We start from the raw sequence: 23,761 nt of genomic DNA, 5'->3' as shown, positions 1-23,761 counted from the left end.
AGAATTAGGGCTTAATTTAAAAACAAAAACAAACCCAAGATGTCTGGGTGGGTGTGAAGCAGAGCCAGGAGCAGAGTGGCAGGCAGAGGGAGGGGTGATACAGGTTGTGGTGGGCGATGGCAAGAGGGGCCTACTCCCCGCGTCATCCCCACTGATGTGGTTGTGTGCAGGCTCTCTTGTCCAGAGAGCCTGGTCCCACTGTGCAGCCAGCTGTCTCGGCTGAGATAGATAAATAGCGGGGAGGTCCTCCCGTCAGGGAAGAAGCTCTTCTTCTGTGGCAGCAGAGGAGGAGATGTCATTGGCAGCTAACCCAGCCAGATCACTCTCTCCATCCTCCCCATCCCCACTGGCAGGGCAACCCCACCATCCGAAACTGAGGAGCAGGTGGAAGTCATTCCGGTTTTTCCTGGACCTTCTCAGCCCCAGGTGCAGGCTGGTAGTGGCGGTGGTCCCCAGAACGAACCAACAGCCCCAGTACCACCATCACCACCAAAACGGTCCCAGATCGAGAGCAGCATAGTGTGGGACCACTTTGTGCTCTGCCTTGTATTGGTTGTGTAGGGAGGCCATGTCCGGGCTGCAGGCCCTGACACCAGAGTGGACTTCACTGCAGATCTGTGGACCAGTCCCAGTGGGAAGCACACTCCTTTCCTGTCAGTCATGGCACACTGGTGCGGGCAGGAGTGTGAGGGGAGATCTGCTGGTGGTGGCGTGGCCAGCCCCTTCCATGTAGCGAAGCACTGGTAGGATGTGCTGCATGTGGAGGTGCTGGACACTGACCACACCACAGGTGAGTGGTTGGAGGCCATGGATTGCCAGGTGGAGGAATGTCTGTCCGGGCAGCCAAACCTTGGCTGAGGGTCACCAACAATGCATCCAACATAATGAAGGCAGCCGAGCAGGGTCAGTTTCTGTCCTTCTGTTGTGTGGTACACACTCTGAACATGGTCATGTGGGATGTGCTTGTCCCTTCTGGAGCTATGGCCAGGAGACATCGCCACTGCAGAAGCTGGGCACCATCCTGCTGCTGCTACGACTTTTTGTGTAGAAGTGCCTCAAGATAGAAGCTTACTTCCACTGAAGCAAAAGGGTAGGCAGCCTGAGCTGGGCCTACCTGAACACCTGCTCCCTCGGGACGTTACTACCTGGTAGAAATCCACCTTTCTTTTGCTCTGGCTCCTGCAGGAGCAAATCTGGCCATCCATGCCCTAGAAAGAGGTGTGGCTTGGAAGTGCGTGACCTATCCAACCAGGACTGGTTGCTCCTTTCCAAGGTTGTCTTGGCACTTGAGCCATTCTTTGTTGCCATAAACAGTTTGTGTGCCGAGACAGCAACACTTAGCCAGGCTTTACCTGCCTCTCTTCTCCTGAAGAAAACAAGCTCCAACCCATGATGACCACTGAGGAAGCAATCACCTTGGCAGGTCAGCTGAGGACTGGAGTGGTAGACTGGTTCAGGGCACCCTTGGGTAAATCAGCGGATTATCTTTTGTCCTGCCTATGTGACCCAAGGATGAAAGGCAAAGTGGTCACAGCTGCCCAGGTGGAGGGACCTCCTGGTTGCAGAGGTTATGGAAAGCTAAGGACAGGAGGCTGGAGCGCCTACTGCTAGTACGCAGTCCACCCCTAGCAGCAGTATCACCACAGCTTCCTGGTCCAGCAGTGCAGTGTCCCTGGCAGTGCCAAGGGAGCCTCTGCATTCCACCCTGTGGCTCATGGAGGCGTTCCTTGGTGCCTTGCCAAGGGGATAAAAGGATCCCACCCAGCCCTGCAGCAGTGCTGAGCAGTACATCCTGCAGTACTTACAGGAGCTGGTGGCAGACTGGGCGATTTTTTAAAAAAAAATTGCCATAGGATCCTATGGGGTTTGGGGGTCGGGAGTTTAAATCTTTTTAAAGAAATTTTCACTTCTTTTCTGGGATGGGTGGTAGAAATCATGCCCTACCACCCAGCCCACTAGGGCCTACCCATAGGGAACAATGGGGTGATTTGCTAGGATGCTTGAGGGCGCAAGTTACTTCAAGAGTATCATACCCATCCTACAGCAGCTTCATGGGTTACCAGTGCACTTCCAGGCTAGATTCAAGTTGCTAGTCTTGATCTTTAAAGCTCTACATGGCTTGGGGCCAGGGTACCTTTTGGACCACATTTGCCCATATGAACCTGCCAGGGCCTTCCACTCATCATCTCAGGCCCTGCTTATGGCCCCACCACTAACAGAGATCCGGTTGGTGGGGTCTAGAGACAGGGCCTTTTCAGTTGTGGCCCCTTGGCTCTGGAATGCCTTCCCTGAAGAGCTCTGCCATGCTCCCTCCCTCAGTGTTTTTAAAATACAAGTAAAAGCACACCTTTTTAAAGAGGCTGTTTAATGTTTCACCTGTTGCTTATATCTGGTAGGTTGTTCAGTTTTTATAATTCTTTGTTTTTCGCTTTTAAAATAACTTTTGATTTGAAACTTAAACTGTTAATTCTGATTGCAATTTTAGCTTGGAATTTTTAACTTGTTTAACTTAATTTGGTTAATTTTATTAGTCTGATTTTACATTGTAGCTATTTTATAAATGTTGTGAGCCGCCCCGAGCAGTAGTGAACTGGAGGGGTGGAGTATAAATATGTTAAATAAAATAAAATAATACATACATACATACATACATATATTCAAGTTCATTGTTGTTCCCTATGGGTGGATCACAATTCCCCCCACCCTTTAAATTTTTTATTCAGTTCACTGAACCAGCCAGCAACTCAATTCAACTTGATTCTAGATCAAATCAAATTGCAAAAAATGATTTGTGCACATATCTCGTTAAGGCTGCCTACTGCATGGCCAACATGCAGCTTTCTGGAGACAGAACTTGCATATCATGTCAGTCATCATCTATGCCCTCGTTCATTTATTCACATGGCCATTTGTATGCAAGATAAACATCTACCCTTTCTCTCTAACACACAACCTTGTTATGTACAAAATAATAGTGTGATGTGCTATAGTCTGGTTTGTATTATCTGTCTCTCCATAGGGCCATGCATGACATTCTCAAAATTATGAGAAAAACAATGCTCTGAATGCACATGGTACAGCAACCTTGCTGACCCTAAACAGGTTTGGATCTGCTTGGGAATCTGATGTATGCCACCCTGAATTCTATTATTATTATTATTATTATTAATAAACACTTCAATACCACCCAAAACTCACGTCTCTGGGTGGTTTACAGCAAACAAGCAAAAAGCTAAAACATTAGTTAAAATAAATGACAACAAAAAACTTAAAACGGTAGTTAAAACAAAATAAATGACATAGTAAAAGTTAAAACATTACAACAATTTAAATATTTAAAACAACATTCTAAAACGATGATAAAACTGTTAAAACAATATTTAATTAAAAGCCTGGGTGAATAGATGCATCTTTAAAGACTTTTTAAAAGTTGTCAGAGATGGAGAGGCTCTTATTTCAGTAGGGAGCGCATTCCAAAGCTCTGGGGCAGCAGTGGAAAAGGCCTGTCCCCGAGTAGCCGCCAAACTAGCCGGTGGCAACTGCAGACGGACCTCTCCTGATTATCTCAATGGGCGGTGAGGTTCATAATGAAGAAGACATTCTCTTAAATACCCAGGGCCCAAGCCATTTAGGGTTTTATAGGTTATAGACAGCACCTTGTATTTTGCCCATAAACTTATCGGCAGCCAGTGAAGGTCTTTCAGTACAGGAGTAATATGGTCTCTCCGAGATGACCCAGAGACCAACCTGGCAGCCACATTCTGAACCAACTGTTGTTTCTGGACTACACACAAGGGCAGCCTCACATAAAGTACGTTACAGCAATCCAGTCTGGAGGTTACCAGCAGACGTACCACTGTTCTGAGGTCGTTTGTCTCAAGAAATGGACGCAGCTGGCGTATCAGCTGAAGCTGATAGAAGGCACTTCTGGCCACTGCCTCAACCTGGAATACCAAGGAGAGGCTCGGATCCAGAAGCACTCCCAGACTAGGTACCTGTTCCTTCCGGGAAAGTGTGACCCCATCCAGAACAGGCTGATTAAACTCATCTCCTGAGTTTTGACCCCACACAATGAGTACCTCCATCTTATCTGGATTCAGTCTCAGTTTGTTATCCCTCATCCAGCCCATTACCAACTCCAGACAGGCATTTAGGGAGGTTATGCCCCCTCCCGAAGATGCTGATATGGAGAAATAGATTTGAGTGTCATCAGCATACTGATAGCACCCTGCACCAAATCTCCTGATGATCTCTCCCAGTGGTTTAATGTAGATGTTAAACAACATCGGAGACAATACGGAGCCCTGAGGGACACCATACAAAACTTCAGATTTTGAAGAACAAAAGTCTCCAAGGGACACCACATAGAAGCTGCCTGAGAGGTAGGAGCGGAACCACCGCAAAGCAGTGCCTCCTACTCCCAACCCCCCCAGACGCTCCAGAAGGATACTATGGTCGATAGTATCGAAAGCCGCCAAGAAGTCCAAAGGGGCCAACACAGTCACACTTCCTCCATCAATTCCCAATTAGAGATCATTCATCAGGCCGACCAAGGCAGCAGTCTCCACCCCATAGCCTGCTCGTAAGCCAGTCTGAAATGAGTCTAGATAATCAGTTTCCTCCAAGAGTGTCTGGAGCTGGGAGGCCACCACCCTCTCAATTACCTTGCCCAGCCACAGAAGGTTGGAGACAGGCCTGTAGTTGCTGAACTCTGAGGGATCCAAGGAAGTATTATGGAAGCAAGGCATTATGGAAGCAAGGCATTATGGAAGCAAGGCACATATTATGGAAGAAAGGCACGATGTAAAAGTATTTATTTGTACAATGGCCATTGTTCCACCACATGAAATGGAGCACCAGCTCAGTAAATGCAAGAAATGGGCCTCTGTGACTGAATATCAAATACAAGCACAATGCTCTACATAGGATGTCTTGTTGTTGGTGAGATTTATGACATACAGAAATACTGCAGGTATTTGTTCTGAGCCAATTAATTGTTCTGTGAGCCAGTCCCCTAACTCATTGACAGGGACTCCATTCTGTAAACCCAAGGGAGCTTAGGCTTCTGTTTCTTATATGCCAACTTTTTGATGTTACATAACAAAGCAACTGAGATGGAAAGGCGTTTCAAAATATTTTGTGGTTGGCACGGTAGTCTGCTGCTCAAATAGAAATACTTTTTTAAAAAAAACTACTAGGCATGCCTAAATCATTCTTTGGAACCCAAGTTTTGCCTTCTGGAACTATGTAGGACTGCAGCCTTACCTGTTCAAGTAAGTTCCCAGCTAACTATGCCATGGTTTCCACATGTACATGGCAATAGGCCTTCCATGCTGGAGGAGCAGCACAGGCAGCCCTCTCCTTCCTTGTGTGCTGTATGGTGTGAGTTGTCTAGATGGGGGGCATGTAGCACAGCCACCTCGGTTTTTGAGGGAGAACCCAGTATTATGTAGCTGTATTAGCAGATTATATGGCTATATGAGTAGGCCTCAGCATGAAATGCCTGCATCACACATAATTATTGGGGGGGGGGGAATCTGGCTGCTCCTCCACTACATGAAGAGCCATAAACCATCTGAAACCAGCCAATCACCTTGTACAACCTGGAAATTATCTTGTACAATCAGAAAATATGGTCCTTGCATACTGGGGAGGGGGGGGGGAGTCCAGTGGAATCTTGAGGCTCTTTTTAAAAATCCATGTTATCATTGCCAAAACTTTCACTGAGTTTTTCATGCAGATATGAGTGCTGAGCACCTGAAAGCAAAAAGTCCTTTCTAAATTGAATATTTCAGCTTTTCTCAGAGCTGTGCTTCATGTTACAGTTTCCAGATTCAAGTTGCTCCCCTGTCTTTTAAAAAGTGCGAATATCGTGTCTGGGCAACAATACACACAGATTATTGAGAAATCAGTCAGCATCCCCAATTCTCCAGACTGTAGGCGTTGGCTCAGAACAAGCTGCAAGAACGATCATCCCACAGTCTCAATGCAGAGCAGATTGATCTATGCATGTAACCAAGCCTGCTTTCCACCACACATGTAAAGCTATGTGTACGTGCATGCACAAATTCCCTGGAGTCTTACTGCAGAGATCCATTACTGAAGAAGACGGATGTATCCTGCAGTGCTCATAGATTCTTGCTCACTTAAAGACCATGAGCAACAGATGAGAACAAATGGACTTTTAATACACTGTAAATGGATAGTGCAGGTTTACCCAATCTGTAAGCCTTAAAAGGAATGAAAATGATTAGTGAAAAAATTCACCCACTTCTCACTCAAGGAGCCTCTACACACAATCAGAGGGCAGTGGTTTGGGGTTTGGAAGAGTCCTACACCCAAACCATCCACACAGCCAGAGTAGCTGTTGACCTATGCTAATCCTGCTCACACACAATCGCAGCAGTGGTGAGCACAAAGCAAGGAAGTCTGTCCGGGAATTGGGGGATCCACCAATTGGGATGCATCATGCTGCCAGGAGAAGGGAAAGAGACCTCATTACATTACAGACATGCTCTGATTAGCCACAAGGGGGAAGCCTGTGGGGCAAGTCCTATCCAAGTCATTTAAAGCAAGGAATCAAAGAGAGGGCTGTGCAGAGTGCCACATTTTCTGTTTACAGCCCTGGCAACTGCAGCCCTCTCTGGAAAACTTGGATGGCAGCTGCCAAAACCTGAAAATGGAGCGGGAAGCAGACACATGATCAACAAACCAGGGCTCCTGCTGTGCACTAAGGCAAGGTTAATAACAAGGGTTATTTTTCAGGGTTATCTGGTTTGGGCAAGCCTTGGTTTGTGGGCTGTGCCCGGTTCACGATCTGCTAACCCAGGCTTGCCTGCCTCTAACCTGGGTTAGTGTGATCATGTGAAGAACCGCAAGGTGTCCTCTGTGTGTGATGGGGCACTGGGGTCATCTGTACAATCCTATAAGTGCAATAGACAGCTTCTTTCCCCTAAAAAGAATGGTGAGATTATTTTTAGGGGTAAGGATTTCCCCAATCCTGTCCCCTAAAAAGGGATGGAAAGATGATACCTTGGGCAAACACACATTCTACCCACATCACATCTTACACTGTCCACACAGTAGAAGGCATGTGCCACCGCAGTTCCCATGTTTGGCTAAGCATGGGAACCATGCCTATTAAAACAGTGTGCAGGATCGAGCCTAAGTTAGTCATGGGGAAGTGCCATTAAAATAAATTAGTCATGACCAGCTGAAGTCCCGTGAACTTCAACGAGACTTGGTCATGTCTAACGTAGTGTGGTTCCTGCCCAATGTTCTTTTATTTTATTAATTCCTGTAACACCCTTCCAAATATTCAATATAAAAAATTAGGTAGGAATACACAAGGTAAAACATAAAGCAGGAAAACCATGAATATGAAAATACACCCCCTGTATTTTCCACAACCAAATAGGCTGCTTCAGGGCCTATTTATGCTTCATTCATAAAACCCACAAAGCTACTCACCAACATCAATTTTCATCACAGTTTGGGGAGGGAGGGAGGGAGGGGTAGAGAGAGAGAGAGAAAAGAAAGAAAGAAAGAAAGAAAGAAAGAAAGAAAGAAAGAAAGAAAGAAAGCTCCTACTTTGGGAAAATTTCATAAAGATAATGGAAGTATGCAGTGTGAACTGGTTATTTTCCTACTCATGATAAATTACCAGCAAGCAACCTTCCAAAGTAGATTTGTTCTTGATATTGCTGCCGCAGTGCTGTATTGATTTGTTGTCCTTAGACATCCATGCATATATTATTAAAGTATTTCCAAATGAAACCCCATTTTCATTTCACATTTTGCCTTATAAACTAGTCTGATGAATGGAATCTGGTAGTTTAATTATTTCAGTAAACATAATCATGGCACTGCTAACTACACCAGAGAGTCCCTTATTTTCCTAATTTTTTAGTAATGTGAGCCTACTTGTAATGAAAGGAATGCTGTATTCACGATGCTGAAAATCTCTAAGGAAAACATTTAAGGCCCAACTCATAACATTATGCCAGGATTACATGCACAGAAGCCTTTTTAATAATATTTGTTTCTTAATTTAGTTTTGATTGGCTATGAAATCCATTGTGGCACTCAAAAGCTTGCTTTTCCACTGTCATCAGCACTTCTGCTCCACAAATTGTACAAACGTACATGACTTCCTCTGTCTGTAGGCTCCTTCAAAGCTTCTCTATAACCTCTCCAGAAAAAAATCAGCTGCAGGCTGCAGATAATTCCAGGATAATGTTACAATTTTTAAGCCACTCAGATGTTGCACTGGGCTGTGACAGCCAAGTCTGCCTAAGCACTAAGAGCAAATCTCCCCTTTTGCTTGTCATGATGTCAAGCCTCAAAAACAGCCCTCGTCATTGTGAATTGCAAGTGAAAGCTGGCTACTCAGATGCAGGGCTGCAACTCTTTCTGCCTCCCTTTTGCACACGACCATCCTCACAATTGTATTTATAAAGCACCAGTCCTTTGGAGCCCCAAGGCACTGATCACTGATTCCAGTAGCATAAAACTGCATGAAGGCTATATTTCCACAAATGTGATCTATCATGTAGATGACAATTATTTATTTGAAATATGTATAGCTTGTGTCTTCATTCCATCATTGCTCAAGACAGCTAACATCACTGATATAAAAAATAGCCAACATCCTGACTATTGCTGCACCTGTGTTTCTGAAGCACGGGTGCTCACACTGAGGGGCTGATTTTAGCCAAACCCCTTCCCCCAGAAGCTCTCCATGCAACATGGAAGTACCGTAGATCCCTGAGGGTTGAGTGACCCTCAGGGACCTATTTCTGGGTCACACTGACTGTTTCCAGGGGGAGGGGAATTGGTGGAAAATCACCCCCCCCACACACACACATACTCACTCACTTCTGGACTTCAGAAATACAGGCACCAATACTGTGCATGTGATTTCTATGCTTGTATGGCCACAGCGTTATTCAGGATGTAAACCAAAAATAAATAAAAAGATAAAAGATAACACACAAGTAAGACCCCCTCAAGTGTAAGTCACACTACCTGGCTGCCACAGTAGAGAAGACCTCTTCTCACATCCAGGCAACTGCACCTTTTCCCACTGTACAGATAGAGTACCCAAGTAGGAGTGTTTACAAATCCACCACGCCACGTTCCAAATTGCCTGCATTTGCAGAACAGTCCCTTCTGTGTTTTACTTCCAGATTTCGCTCGGACCGCTGTGTAATTTACTGTCTACCTCTTTTCTCCCTCCTTGAAGATTAGTGATTCATATGAGCGTGTATGTGCATTGCTTAAAACACTAGGTCAAAAAAGAATCTTGACATAATCACACAGTATGAAGAGATACCTTCCTGCACTGTAATTTAATCAATGATAAGCATACATCGATTAAATCAAAAGGAAACCTGATACAATAATGTGAGCACACATCAATAATCTTTTTGCCCAGTGTTTTAATCGTACACATGTGTGTTGTTTCTTCCTGTACTGGAAGCTTGTAAGGGCAACAACAACAACTAAAGGACATCAAGTGAAAACCTCGCATGTACAATTTTGAAATTAATGTTAGAAATTGTCTGAGTTGAAGCAGAAGCAGGTGGAGCCAAATGCAGAACAGAGTCAACCAGAGAACCAGGGATGATCTCTATGTGCATAAGGCAGGATGACAAATGCCACCCCACCCCTTGTGCACACCCTCCTCCCCTCTTTCCCCCTTTTTTTAAAATGAGGAGAAGGAGAGCATCCTGCCACCTTGCTTTCACTCCAATAATCTGCTACCTGAGACAACCACCACACCTTGTCTCATGGAAGGGCCATCCCTGTACAGAACAGTACCAAAAATGGAAAGGGAGACATCTGCTTCTCCTTTCTATCACAGAAGCCAAACTGCAAACTGCTCAGTTCCCTGTGCAACTGAATAATCTGTCCCATCACACCAACCCAGCCAATTGATGTCAGAAGCTTCACCATCACAAGCACAATACAATAGAGATCATCATGCTCTAGGACCGAAAGAATCTCATTAGCCTGCAAAGCAATTCTGCCTGGGCTTTCTCTCTTGTTTCAGACTGCAGCACTGTATCAAGGACTGCTTCTAAGCATCCACTGAGGATTGGGAACAGCTTGTTGCACAATGTGAGGTGGATGGGGAAAGGCTGTGCTCTGAAGGGAATCTTCAGATGTCTCTCTGCTTGCAAATGAAGTGTCACTCACCCAGATTTCTTGGATGGCTTGGAGCATAAAGTCTTACCCTCTTGAATATCTTGCATGACTTACAGACACCAAGGCCAATACCATCCATGTGGGGTCTTTTGCTTTACCTTAATTGATTAGCATTTGATGTTGGCTCCCCCTGGAACTTTTGCCTGTCTTCTGAAAAACTGACAGAAGTGTCAGCTATATGCCTAGATCCACTCATGGGGCTAGATGAAATTCTGCTTTGCAGACATACTGCAATGCATGTGTATTCCATTTGCCCTGCCTTAACACAATCTATAAATGCTTGTGAGGAGAAATGCTGTCTACTGGAGCTTAACTGCTGGCACTGGGAAGTCATTATGCCCTGGGTTCAAGAACTTACCATTTATTTCTGTTGGCAGACATGCAACAGCTTGATTGGGGGATTATCTATAAGGCCCCTCCCCATGCTGATCCCCCTACTTCTCCCCACCACACCCCTATTTTCCATCCCAATCAGGGGTGTGGCTATAATTGAGAGGATGGGTTCAAAGACCCCAGGCACCCAGCTCCTGAGGGCCCCCCCCAGCTCCACCCCTCCGTATATTATTCATTATCTCCCTCACTCTGAGAAGCCACCAAGGAGCGGGTCGAACATGGGCCTCCTCTCCAATAGCAACGCCCCTGGCAACTGAGGTTGCCAACTGAGGTAAAATCACTAATGCAGGGAGCAAGGGCAGAAAGAGGAGGGAAAGCCAATCCTGTGGCTATTATGTAAACACATAATCTCCTATCTAGGGCACAACACCGAAGTTAAACCAGCAAATAAATCTTGAGCTGAATGCCTATGCATCTAATCTGCATATAACTAGATGCATGCAATTAACAAGAAGGCATGCTATTTGCATAACATGGAGGATGTTAGTCTTCACTAAAGCTGAAAGCCTGCAGTGGGTCCTGTAGAAATGATAGAGCAGGCTTAGAAACCATGGGTTTTGACCATGGTTACAGAACTGGCATTTCTTTTTTTGCTTTGCCTTCTTGTTCCTAAGCCTTGTTTGGAGCCCTTAAGGCACCGCTGCCATCAGGTTTTGTGACCCTGTCTCTGGAACCAAACCATTCTTGGCCAGATATGCAGGCCAGATATGCAGGTCATGCCAACATTTTTGTCCATCCTAGATTTTCATCATCAGTTGGTTATTTATCTCATCCCAGGAAAGAACTTGTGTGTCATTTGTGGACTTAATGAGGCCTGCTTTGGATTCAATTGTAGGGAAAACAATAGCACTTTCATGAGCAGGTACTAAATGCCTACAGAACTAAAAAAAAAAGCTGAAAAAAAAGCTAGCATCTTCGCATGAAAAATGACCTAGCACCGTGAAGAAGTCCCAGACCACTGACTCACTCTCTTATGATGACATCAACACCTGAACACACTTAACATCAAATCTGTCGCCTCAATGGTATTTTTTATCCAAACCAAGAGTTGAACCCAGGCAAATACCGTAAGTCCATAAATAAGTATAATATCCACCCAGAATGCTACATGATACATCTAAAATAAACCAGCAAAACTTTCACCAGTAAAACCAGACATAATGGAGGACTTCATTGAACAACTACTTATCCCCAGTCTCGGACTTAAAAAAACTTTGATGCTTAATATTTGCCAGAAGCTTTTCACACATAGGATAGACAGTGCCATGCAGCTGCTGCCCTAATCTTAAAACCTTGGCCTTGTTCTACAAAGCTGAAGGCTAAGGTATCCACGTTCTCTTGCCAAGGACCATGTGCAGCAATCTAGCATTCAACCGTTTGCCTTACCATTCCGCAGAAGGTCTCCGGAGGATTTCCACACGTTATATTGGGAGGCTCCAAGTTTACTTTCACGTATTTCATCATATCTATGGCTTCTGGCTGGCAGGCCGTGTAATCCCAAAATTTCCCTTCATCTGTGTAAATCTGGGTCTTACACACATCATAATGTCCCCACACCGAAGGATAGTGCTGTATCACCGAAGACACAGTAACCCAAAGGGCGTGCAGTGACAAGAATCTTGACAAATACATCGCTAAATCCTTTATGGGTATGCTTTGATAGTTATAACCAGCCGAGATCTAAGTGCAGTCAATATTATACATATATGTACACAGGGCGTCAAAGTTATTGTAAAAGGTGGTCCAAACCAGAGGGAAAGAGTTAGATTACGATGGCTGGAAACTTTGGTGAAAGCCGAGCATATTTGAAGAGATGCCGTTGAAAGCAATCTGAGGGTTGTCCCTTTTCTTAAGAAGTGTCTATCTGGGCTTTTATCATGTATGTAATCAATGTCCACAAGCAGATGATAATTCAGCAATGCTGCCAGTCCTCAGCTGTGCATTCAATAATCCTGAGTAATCCTCCCCTTTCCTGGTTCATGAAGAATGGCCAGGCAAACTGATACATCAGCTGGAGCAAAATGATGAGCGTCTCCAGCCCCACGGCCTGCCATCAATCATTCTTTCTTCTGGCACCAGCATCCTTTTAGAAACAATAAAAGAAAGAGTTATTGTCCAAGGATCAATGCATTAGAAAATATACGATATGTTGACATTTCAAGAAGCTTGATACAATATAAAGCAAATTGGAATAATCTGGATAACCTTTACTGTAGGTGTACTTTCTCGGAGTGAACAAACTACCAGAATCACTCATTGCCAAAACTATTTTGACAAGAGGAATTTAACTCTTCTCTAACAAAGACAGATATATAACATTCTCAGGGAGTTTTGTTAATTTTTTTTCTTCCCTGTTTCTTTGCTTCAAAAATTATATTTCCAGCTTGGCAAAACCCGAGAGCCAGAACTTAAGTAGCTCTTGTATTTCATAACTAGATAAGGGATATAAACCCCAACCCACCAGGGGTGGTAGATCTTTTATTACAGTGACAAAGGACTGACAACAACTTGTGTGCTTTTCATCTCTTGGAAAGAGGACCTCCGAGAACTCAAAATGTCTAGAACACGTCTCAGCTTTTGTTAGCTTAATAAGAGAGATATTATGAGCACACTTCTGTCTCTTTGGATTTCCTCTCATTAGTATTGGAAGAGCTCTGCTTCTTTTGTTTAATTGTGTTTAATGACAAAGATAACAGTTGGCTCATTTGTGGCTTATAATAATATTTCCTCTTTATATAGGCCTTGCACATTTTTTTTTATTTTTATGATTTTCATGTCCTTTTATGTGTCAATTTCCATAACAGAAACCATCCTCTCAAAACCCCCTTTCCATTCACCCAAGCAAGACATAAAATAATGTGCAATAATTAAAATAATTTTAAAACCCACATCTTAAAAGGGGAGAAACCAAATCCCACAAAGATCTGCCAAGTTTACAAGGAATCTGACAGGGAATTTGCCAGTGATGGGCAAACAGTGGCCTTCGGGTTCAATCAAGCCCCCAAAGGAACTTTTCTGTCTTCCAGTGCCCAACCAGATTTCATAAAAATTGTGATAAAAGCTTTGCTGATTGTTTCATCCATAAGGGGGAAAAAGATTATCAAGTGTAAAAAAAAATAAAAAATACAGATACACACGTTTCTGGATCTGATGTGCAGACGTGCATATTTGTATATAATGCTGTGCTTGGGCACCATCACTCAGAAAACTTTATGCTACATGGTGCCAACTGGCCATTTGTGAGCAAATCATATTGGTTCAGCTAACATTTGGAGAACTGAGTGGCCCCTGAGAATACAGAAGCTGGACATCCCTAGACTATGACACGTTCTAAATAGAAGGAAGGAAGGAAGGAAGGAAGGAAGGAAGGAAGGAAGGAAGGAAGGAAGGAAGGAAGGAAGGATTTCCATGTGTTAGTCTGTTGTTTTTTTTAATTTGCAAACCGAGGAACAGTGTTGGGAATTTGATTACTGACATCAGGGGAACAAGATGATGATTCTCTTCAGAAAACCTTCCAGGACGAAGAGTACATATTTATGTTTTTTAGCTTCTATCTATATATTTCATCCCCGTAGACATGCCTCAGCGTCTGTGGGGATGCGTCCCAGCAACCCAGCTGATTGGCTGGGCAGCAGAGCGGAGGGACGCACCTGATTGGCTGAGGCGCGTCTGTGGTGGAGGACAGAGGCGGCGGCGGGCCTTGCCGGGACATGGAGGCCAGGGCGGTGGTGGGCCTGGCCCGGTCGGGGAGGCCGGCAGTGGCGGGGGTCCTGGCCCGGCTGGGGAGGCTGGCGGCCCGGCCGGAGACTGGGGTGGGGGGGGGGGAGAGAGGTAGCCGGCCCAAAAAAACGCGCAGATGCTCTGTGCGGGGGTCGGCTTGTTTGTTATTAAAACATCACCTACACCACCACCTAACCAAAATTCTTAAACGTAATATCTAAAAATAAGGAAGTGGTTCTGCTTCTTTATCACACAGCTTACCTCTGTTTGCCAGTTTTAAGTTTGATCCGCTAGCCAGTTATACAACTATTTCTATGACACCATGCATATAAAAAGAACATACAATTTTAGTGGCTTTTGCAGTACTATCGTTCATTCCAAAACACCCACTTTCTGTGAGAGGAAATCTAGTCTTCAAAGCAATTTTGTAAACAAGTTCGTTCTATTCAAATTAAACAGATATATAAATAAATAAGTCTTTAAACTGAACTTAGCTACAGACACTATGCAGTGCCAACAGATGGTTGAATTGTGTTTCCATAGCAAATTACAATAATTGCCTTATGGACGCAAGTGCAATTTCCCACTATATTCATTTCATAAAATGGTATCGTACAGCTGTTACACGTGAAGCATTGTATTTGAAAGTATGTTCAGCAACGAGCTGCATGATACTCAAACTTCAAATTTAAATTTGGCACAATTACTTAAAAGCTTTTATTTTTAAAAACCTTGAATATACTTTTAACATTACACCATCTAGTCCAGCATCTCCCTTAACTTTCCATACACTTCATCTTATCCAGTCGTCACCCAAATACTTTATGCTTGCCTTATGTAATTTAGAAATGAGACATTCCAAATGTCTCCAATTTTGGTCTGGAGATTCTTTCAGCATTTTGTCCAAAATGCTCTTTTGGGAGGAGAAAGCTTGAGTTTATTTTTAAAATAAAAAGTTTCCCGAATAAATCACTCTCTTGCTTGTGCAATTTGATAAGAAATCAGAAGCAGGGATGCCATCAAAGCTACGCACAGCAAACATGGAAGAGAACGAGAAGGAAATATTATCGATCAATAGTTGTGGGTCCATAATACGTGATGATGGGAAAGTGTTGCCTGGATGTAAGACTCATTGTTTCCACCACGGCTTCCTCTTGAGCAAGCGTTTATTTGCTAAATGGCCTAGGTTTAAGACAATTATGATGTGATTTAAAGCTTTCTATCACCAGCGTTTTCTCTGCTCCATCTAGGAGGAGTCAGGGAGAAAACAGACCCATGAACTGCAACCACGGACACAGAACATTGAGACCAAGCGCAACACTAGCTGCTCTCTCTCTCTCTGCTCGCCAGGCTACGCCTCCCCCATATAATGAATTCTCATTAAAGCAAGTTAGAGTCATAATGATGGTCATTACATAGAATTATAGACTACAGCATTGATCGGATTCAGTGTGCTGTCAAGGAGAAAGTGGAGAAGATGGTGCAGGTGATTTGAGTATCAGACAGATGCCAGAACATGCGACTGGCATGCTTGACAAGGAACAGCCAATTATAGCTTAAGCTTCTGGCACCTATCCAGTCTGTGATTAATAGGTTTCAATTACATTACAGACATATTATTAATGTATTAAAAATGTCATGCTTTGGCAAGAGCTAATACAGCCTAGCTTAGCTAGTCGGCTATATCTCATTATTAATGAGCTCTCCTTGACACAGGGGAAGATATTGACTAAAGATCACATACGAAGGGTCATGGGAGTTTTTGTAACGGCATCACATGACCCATTTTGTGTGGGGGGGAAGAGAGGGGTCACTTGTGAGATCCAGTCCTCAGTTATCCAAGATCATACTGATGCAGTCTTTTTAATGTACACAATGACTTGAAACTCACCACTCCAGTCCTAACCATATTTCCTTAGAACTGACGTTTATTTTAGTGGGACCCAAGTAAATGTGATCAAATAAGATTCCCAAGTGTGTGTTGCTCTTAGGTCCATACCCTTTCTGAATGTTAGCATCTGCAGTGAGAAGGAGCTTTGAATAATAAGGATAACATAAGGTAGGTTTTTAACTCCAGTCCAGTATAAACACATTCACATTTGGTTCATTTCAGCAGTGTCCTGAATTAATAATTGAGAAGTGACTGCCGCCGCCCCCCCCCCCCGCCCTTTCTGGCTTGATAACACAGATTATTATTTATCAGACAACCTGTTTTGTGGAAGTGAATTGATCTATAGAATCTCACATACAGAAACTAACATCCTCACATCTTCACTGACTGAAAGAAAGGCGACTGCAGCCGCTGGAAAGGCTGGGATTATGCTAATTGTATTCAACAGCACCATGCCACATGGAAATATGGAGCTGTCGTTTGTCCCTGATAACTTATCACTGCCATGCTATTTTGACCCTGGAGTTTTCTACCTGTGTACTATCACCCTCCTTATAAAGCACAACAGCTGGATGGTCAAATCCTTGATTGAATAGACTTACTAAACCTTTGTTATATTTGTAACACTTCAAGTTCATCAGAGCTATAAGTGGATTAGACGGTTTACTTTTTATTCATTCTGGTGGGTGGTGTATTGTATACCGTATTTCTGTCTGTTGCATACTTCTGCTCATTGCATATTTTGTTTGTTTGTTGCTGGTCATAGACCGTAATAAAGAACTGAACTGAACTTATAAAGCACAGGGTACATAACTCATACCCCAAGATTCTTCTGTCACAGACATCCAGAATAATTTACCAGGACTAAAAAGAGTTACATAAATGACCTCATAAACAGCAACCTGTCCTAGCTTTTGACCACCTGTACTCCTGTATGTATCACCTCACACATGATATTCATTATGCACACCAATCTGATATGCCAGCCCAGTCCCCAAAGTGTATTTCAGCTATAATTCATTATTATTGTTATTTTTATTTTTAAAAATAATCAATTTTTAATAAGCATTTTCTTCTTGTAGTGAGCTTGATCACAGAACAGCTCCCTCCTTCCACAGACACGACGATAATCTTCTTATAAAAATTGTCACCTAGGAGCTGATCGGATGTGCTGTTAGGAGAACTCACCAGATAAGGATTGCATCTAGTCAGAGATATGAATTTAAAATTAAAAATAAAGCCCCAAATAGTCCAATTGTGGATGTATTTTCTTGGAAGTAAGCTCCACTACTCTACTAAGTTCTAAGTGCATAGGTGTGCAGCCGTTGTTACCTTGTCATATGCAAATCAAACAGAATTTAGTGCTTTACCTTTACCTGCAAAGATGTTTACTTAGAAGATATACCTTTTGATAATGATTAGAATATTATTCCAACATATGAAGGATATTTTTCCACAGTGAATTGTATTTTATGCTCTCCTATACAGATTGTTTTCTTTTTTTAAAGGGGAAAAAAAACCCTTTTGTGACATTTTCGGTGGGTTTTCTCACAGAGCTTCAACAATATTATTTCAAATACAACACAGAATGTGCAGTAATAACCCCCCCATTTCCACTTTCCCCCACCACTTTAGATTTGCTAGGATATAAGAAATCTCAGCATTTAAAACTAAACCACTGTTGTTGTTTAAAAAAAAAAAAACAGGTGAAAAAGCATATGTAATAGGGGTTATATTCCATGCCCTCAGATATGGATTAAAGGTGGCAACACCAATTTCCCACAGTGTCCCACCCCTCAGGGTTGAGAGTAGCATATGTGAAATCTCTGCATTTAAAACCAACCTACTGCTTTTCATAAATGCTAAATGAGCTCTCTGAACAAGCTAAATAGGACCATATGAATAATTGGATATATGTGTTCTGCCCTCAGGCTTGAATGAAAGGAGGTAAAATCCATTCTGAAAAACTCCAAGTGAATTCTAGTGACAATGTGTCTAGCTAAAAACATATATTTTTTAATGCAATGATGGAAAAGCACAAATACCCAACCCCCCCACCCCCCCACCTTGTGAGGGTGCAGGCAAAATTGGAATGGTAAGATGTGGTAGGAGAGAATGACCATTTAAAATGTGATCCAAAAAATCAAGGATTCTAAAACAACCTAAAATCATTTTAGTCTGTCCCCAGCTCTCTCTTTCTTGCAGCATTACATATAAACCTCATTCCAAGAATGTCACAACTTATACCACATCACCAGCATTCAAAACAGAATGACAATTAATCACATGCCTCCCATTCAGAATAATATTATTAGTAAGGATTTGAAGCATATATCGCAATACCTCCATCCGCTGATGGACCATCTCTCATCTTTTAAACAGTTTCTACAGGAATGTACCATTTATTTTGCAAAGGTTAGGCGTAACTTATGTTTACAGAACGGATGAGTGCCTACATCTTGTGAGAAAAGTTGTGGGGAAGTAACGACAAACTATGGCAGCAATCCTGTGCATAGTTTTGTGTGTGTGACTCCTACTGAAATTAATAGGCTTACCCCACAAGCAACTGTGTGCAATGGATTACTTCCCTATGTTGTTACTGTACATTTTCTACCAAATGTCAGTATTGGTGATCTGTTAAACATATGCAAAGAACTGACTGCTGACAAGCTGAAAATCCTTGGCTTTGTTTAAAAATGCCTGCACCTCTCATCATACATTTGATGTCACTCCTGAATATGATTTAGGTGTGACTACTGAAGAAGGAATGAATAGCGATCTCCGGAGCTGGCAAGTATTTCAGATGCAAAGTTAAAATGGTTCAAATGACATCCTTTGTGGTACTAACTTTATTCGCAAGGTAGCAAAGCACACTTTGAGTTAACCCCAACTCTTCTTCAGGCAGCAAACTATGGACTGTGTTTTGAATTCTATAAAATGCTACGTTACTTCCAGGATTTTTTCTTTTCTAGAGTAGCAGGAATGTACCATAAAAAACACTGAAATTTATTTTTCCAAAAAGATCTCAGAGCGCCGGGGAGGGGGGATTTTCCAGCTACTTAAAATATAAGGAAAGGAAGTACCTGACCTGCAAGTTTCTATTATTATTTCCAAATACTTGGAAAATATAAATATTACAATTACCACTACAAACAGCCTACATTATCAGTGCAGAACAAGTACCTTTTATTTAAGGCAATGAGGTCTAGGGATACAAACTTTAAGAGTTGTATCTGTTGAATGAATGAGCCTTTCCATCATAGTTCACTATCAATTAGTACTTTTGCTGTTTTGGAGAAAAATGAGTGTGTATGTATGTGTGGGGGGGGGGTCCCTCCTCATATCTGACTGATTTAGAAAACCAGCCTGTCATTTCAGATCTGAATGAAGGACTCACTGAACCTACGCCACCCATTCCAGTCTTTTGTGGCTGTATTTTGTATCATATCCTCTCCACACCAGTTGTTCCCGCCCCAGCAGAAAAATCTTTATTCATAGAACTGAAAGCTGCTCATATTCAGAATGAATGACACACTTTTAGCAGCTCCAGTTCCTCTCAAGGGCTTTCAGTTCAGTCCTTACTTAGCAAATATGTTTTTTTCTTACTAAATGCCATTTGTTTTATCATTTTATAAAAAGATCTAAAGTTGGAGATAATCCTTTTTTATTATGTTTTTTTTAAAAAGGTGTATCTCCTCCCCCGCCCCCAACCCAGTGCCATATATTGTATTATTTTAAAATCAAATGTGAAGCTGTCTGTGCTCATGTCAGGAAGATGAAGGTTTCCGTATGAACCAGAATTTAAGGTTCAGAGTAGAGGACACTTCACTAGAAGAACAATGCATCATGGAGAGATCCACGGCCCGGCAAGACCTCTCTAGCTTCGTTGCCTTGGAAGAAGAGAAGTTTTGTGTCTACCATTAAACATATTCTGGATGTAATAATAACAGGGTAATTCACCGTCAAGTCCTACCAACAACGCCTTTGAAATCCCCGCTAGCACATTTCCTCCTTTCGACCAGGATAACGGGATGGCACACCGGATTGCCTTCCCAGTGGAAAACCCCATATGAACAGTAGAGGGCGCAGTTTCTATTTGTATCTAAATTTGATCTCCCCTTTCTCTTCTAAAATCTCTTAATTGGTGACAGGAGGGGGAGAAGGAAATGCAATAAAATCACAATGATTCTGCGTGCTACAAATATAACCATATACCTTCGGTGGGGCTACATATCATGAAAATAATGACAGTCGATCCGTCGATATTCCAAAGGGTGAAAGAGCCCACTGTGCCATTAACTGTCTATCTATCCCTCTATCTGCCAGAGGGATCAAAATCGCGCAGTGTGTGATAACACACACAATTTTGCTACACCAACTCAGCTGTCTTTCTCTCTCCCTTTTTAGTTTTTAGCAAATCTCGCATCCTGTGCGACCCGAGGGTCACCTCCCCCCGCCCTCCACACACACACACACACAACGCTGCGCAGCGCAGCGCACCCAAATACTGAAGAAGCTCACTTTACTGATACATGGCTTTGAAGCGGTGGGAATCGGAGGAGAGCGGAGTTGAGAAAGCCGAGTTAAAAAGTCCCAGTCTCCGACGAGATAGTGTGTTGATGTGCTTGTTTGCAGCCAGCCAAGTTTCCCAGGGCAGAGTCAAGCTCGTCCAACCCCAGCTCTGGGATCTGGAACGAGGGAAAGCCCTGCTTGCAAAGTTTAGCACCTCCACGGCGGGCAGAAGGGCGGGCAAGGAGGGAGCCTAGAGGTGCGCGGTTACTCACCATGCCGGGCGGTCGCAGCGGCTCAGAGAGAGAAGAGGCCAAAGAAGCAGCTCCCGCCTTGGCTTGGGACGCTCGCAGGTAGCCGGAGCCTCAGTCGGATTCCCCTCCGGCAGCAGGGACGCTGGGGGGAAAGAGTGGCTGCTCTGGCCGCTCCTCCTCTCCTTGCCCTGCACACGCGGCCAGTGAACAAAGTTGCCGCTCACGCCAGAAGACTTGAGCGGGCGAGGCGAAAGGGTCGGGCAGCCCGCCGAGCCGAAGCGCTCCCTTCGCGCGCCTGGGGGATTAGCCACTCCTCTGGCGCTGCCCCCTTGGAGATCAGCCCGGCTTGGCCAACGACGGGGCGGGATCCTGCCCGGCCGGGCTCAGAGGCGGCAGGGAGCGGACAGGGGTGGCGGCTGGCTGGCTGGCTGGCAGGCGGGCGAGGGTTGGGGGAGAGAGAAGTCGGTGGCCCACGGGGGCTCCCCTGGAGCCCTCCCGCTCCAGCCCCGCCTCCGCCCTTCCCCGCTGGGGCTGTCCCCTCCGGAGGCAGCCGCACTTCTTGGCGTCAAACTTTTGGTGGGGAGGCGCCGGGCGCTCGCTCCTGGCTGCCCGCCGGCCGCGGCGGCTCAAGGTGGCGCGGCTGCTCCCGCGGCGGCTGCTGGTGTTGCGGGACCCCCCCAGCTGGCATTTTATTTCCGATCGCCGACGTTGAAGGTACTGGGAAGGGACAGGAATCACCGCAATTAGCTTTGGCGCCGTGCAGATCCTCCTCGCCTCCCAGGGCCGCCGTTGCTTCCTGGGCGCGTCGCCGCGCTCCAGTCAGAAATGTCACTGCCCATCAGCGTCGACGGCGGCGAGACACATGGAAAGTCCATCGGAGGAAAGAGACATGCACCCCGCCTGCGCCGATGCCGCCTTTTGCTGGCTTGCCAATTCGCCGCCGCTCCTCGGCGCTCGCCACGGCCCCTGCAGTGGCGAAAAGGAGCTCGCAAACTTAAGGACAGGACGCGATCAATTGGGGAGGGAGGGAGACGGGAGCGAGAGGAGGACGCGGAGGGGGTGACACAGCCGCTCACTTAAAAGCAATCTTCTCCTGCAACTGCCAGCAAGTAGAGAGATGGCAAACCTTATACCACCTCCAGACCTGAGCGCTCCGAGCGGTCCTAAAGCCGTTGCGTTCTCGAGCTAGCTCGCTCTCCCCTCCTGACGTCCCACCAACCACAAAAACATGTATAATCACACACACACACACGACACACCCCTTTTTCGGTTCATCTTAGCAACGCGAGGACGTTTTCTCCAGCCGTCCTTTATTGCCCCATCCTAAGCAGGTTTACATGGGAGTGAATACTCATCATGGACCTTAGCTTGCAAGCAAAGTGGTTTAAGATTGCATTGCAACCTGAATCCCCTCTCTTTCCCTACATCCTCCCTCCAACCTCGGCTTTCCTTTGGCTATTAAAAGCTTGTTTGTTTTTTTAAAGAAAATCTAACTCACACTGTACTTTTTAAAACTCAGGGACCAAAATCAATGTCCATCCTTTTTAAAAAGTAAATTTAAAATCTTTTAAATTAATACATTTTAAATTAATTCATGCCTTGTGATTAACGAGTGGGTGTTGAGAGGGCTGGGTTTCCCACCATCAACACCGAAGCAGGGATCAAGAAAGGCTTGGGACCTTTTTTCCAGCAAGGAAACTCTATCATGTAAACTCTCTTGCCCCATTCAGAATTGGTAGTGCTAGTGCCTGAGTAGATGGTTCGTTGTTGTTTTTAAATTCAGCATAGATTGGTTTTCTCTCATGTGACACAATGAGCTTTCCTAGGCAACAGCCTGCTTTGTATATTCTCAATGTGGATATGATCCACCAAACAGTTAATAATTCCTTAGATGCTTCTATACTTCCCTCCCCATTTTTCAGTTGTCATCTTTTAAAACCCACCAAACATGTATATATTTAATCTAGCCTGTTTCTCCCCAAATCCAAACAGCCTGTCTTCTACTGGAGATTTCCCCTCCACATGGGAAAATCTCTCTCTCTCTCTCTTAAAATAAATGTTTACAGTATGCGATTGCTTATGTACTTCCAAAAGCCAATTGATAACCCCTCCATAGCACTCAAATTCTAATATTCCGTTTATTCAAGCACACACAGACAGAACCAAAAACTTGCCTCTTTGCACAAATTAAGCCAAAGCATGCTTCACTTTGAACTCTTCTCTGCTAACTTTCCCAGATTGCTTTCTATTGACATATCTTATAGAGGCGTCTTTAGGTCCCTCCGAAAATAATATCTGGCCCCTGTGCATTTGGAGGTGTGTCTTATGCAAACTTAATAACATTCTGGGCTACGGGGAGGAGGAAGTTCATACTATTGAAAAAACATTAAGACTTTCCTGAGAAGCCGGCACATTTCCTGAGTAGGGCTTTCCTTGCTGCATCTGGGAAGGCATCATCCTGCTGGCATTGATTCTATTTATTGTTAGAGAACACAAGAAGAATGCATAAAGAGCCCAGCTGGATCAGTCCATCTGGTCCAGGGATGGCCAACTGGAGGCTCTCCAGCTTTTGTTGGATTACAACTCCCATCATCCCCAGCCACAATAGCAGCTGGGGACGATGGGAGTTGTAGTTCAACAACAGCTGGAAAGCCTCAGGTTGGCCACTGCTGATCTAGTCCATCATCCTGCTTCCTATGGTGACCTCCAGGAAGCCCAGAAACAGGACTTGAAGGCAAGCTCTCTCCCACCACCAAGACAATAGCTCTCTCACCATTGCCCAGAC

At 44.3% G+C, this 23,761-nt stretch overlaps 1 protein-coding gene across 11 annotated transcripts in view; it reads right to left on the bottom strand.

Moving 5' to 3' along the window:
- The window catches only part of NTNG1 (netrin G1), a 334,331-nt gene extending 312,185 nt beyond the window's left edge, over positions 1-22,146 (bottom strand). For 2 of the 11 annotated variants that reach the window (XM_053244423.1, XM_053244421.1), the window contains exons 1-2: positions 20,998-22,143; positions 11,989-12,685 (exon numbers count right to left, since the gene is read on the bottom strand). In XM_053244423.1, coding sequence (XP_053100398.1) covers positions 11,989-12,234 — 246 coding nt within the window. In that variant the 5' untranslated portion in view covers positions 12,235-12,685; positions 20,998-22,143. Of the gene's footprint in view, positions 1-11,988; positions 12,686-20,734; positions 20,965-20,997 lie in introns of those variants that run through there. The other 9 variants (XM_053244424.1, XM_053244426.1, XM_053244427.1 and 6 more) reach the window with 7 other exon arrangements.
- Positions 22,147-23,761: the final 1,615 nt, after the last annotated feature.

Source organism: Hemicordylus capensis, chromosome 4 (assembly GCF_027244095.1).
Source record: "Hemicordylus capensis ecotype Gifberg chromosome 4, rHemCap1.1.pri, whole genome shotgun sequence".
Classification (NCBI taxonomy): Eukaryota; Metazoa; Chordata; class Lepidosauria; order Squamata; family Cordylidae; genus Hemicordylus; species Hemicordylus capensis.
Note: the sequence above shows the minus strand (reverse complement) of the source record. Positions and strands in the feature narration are given on the sequence as shown.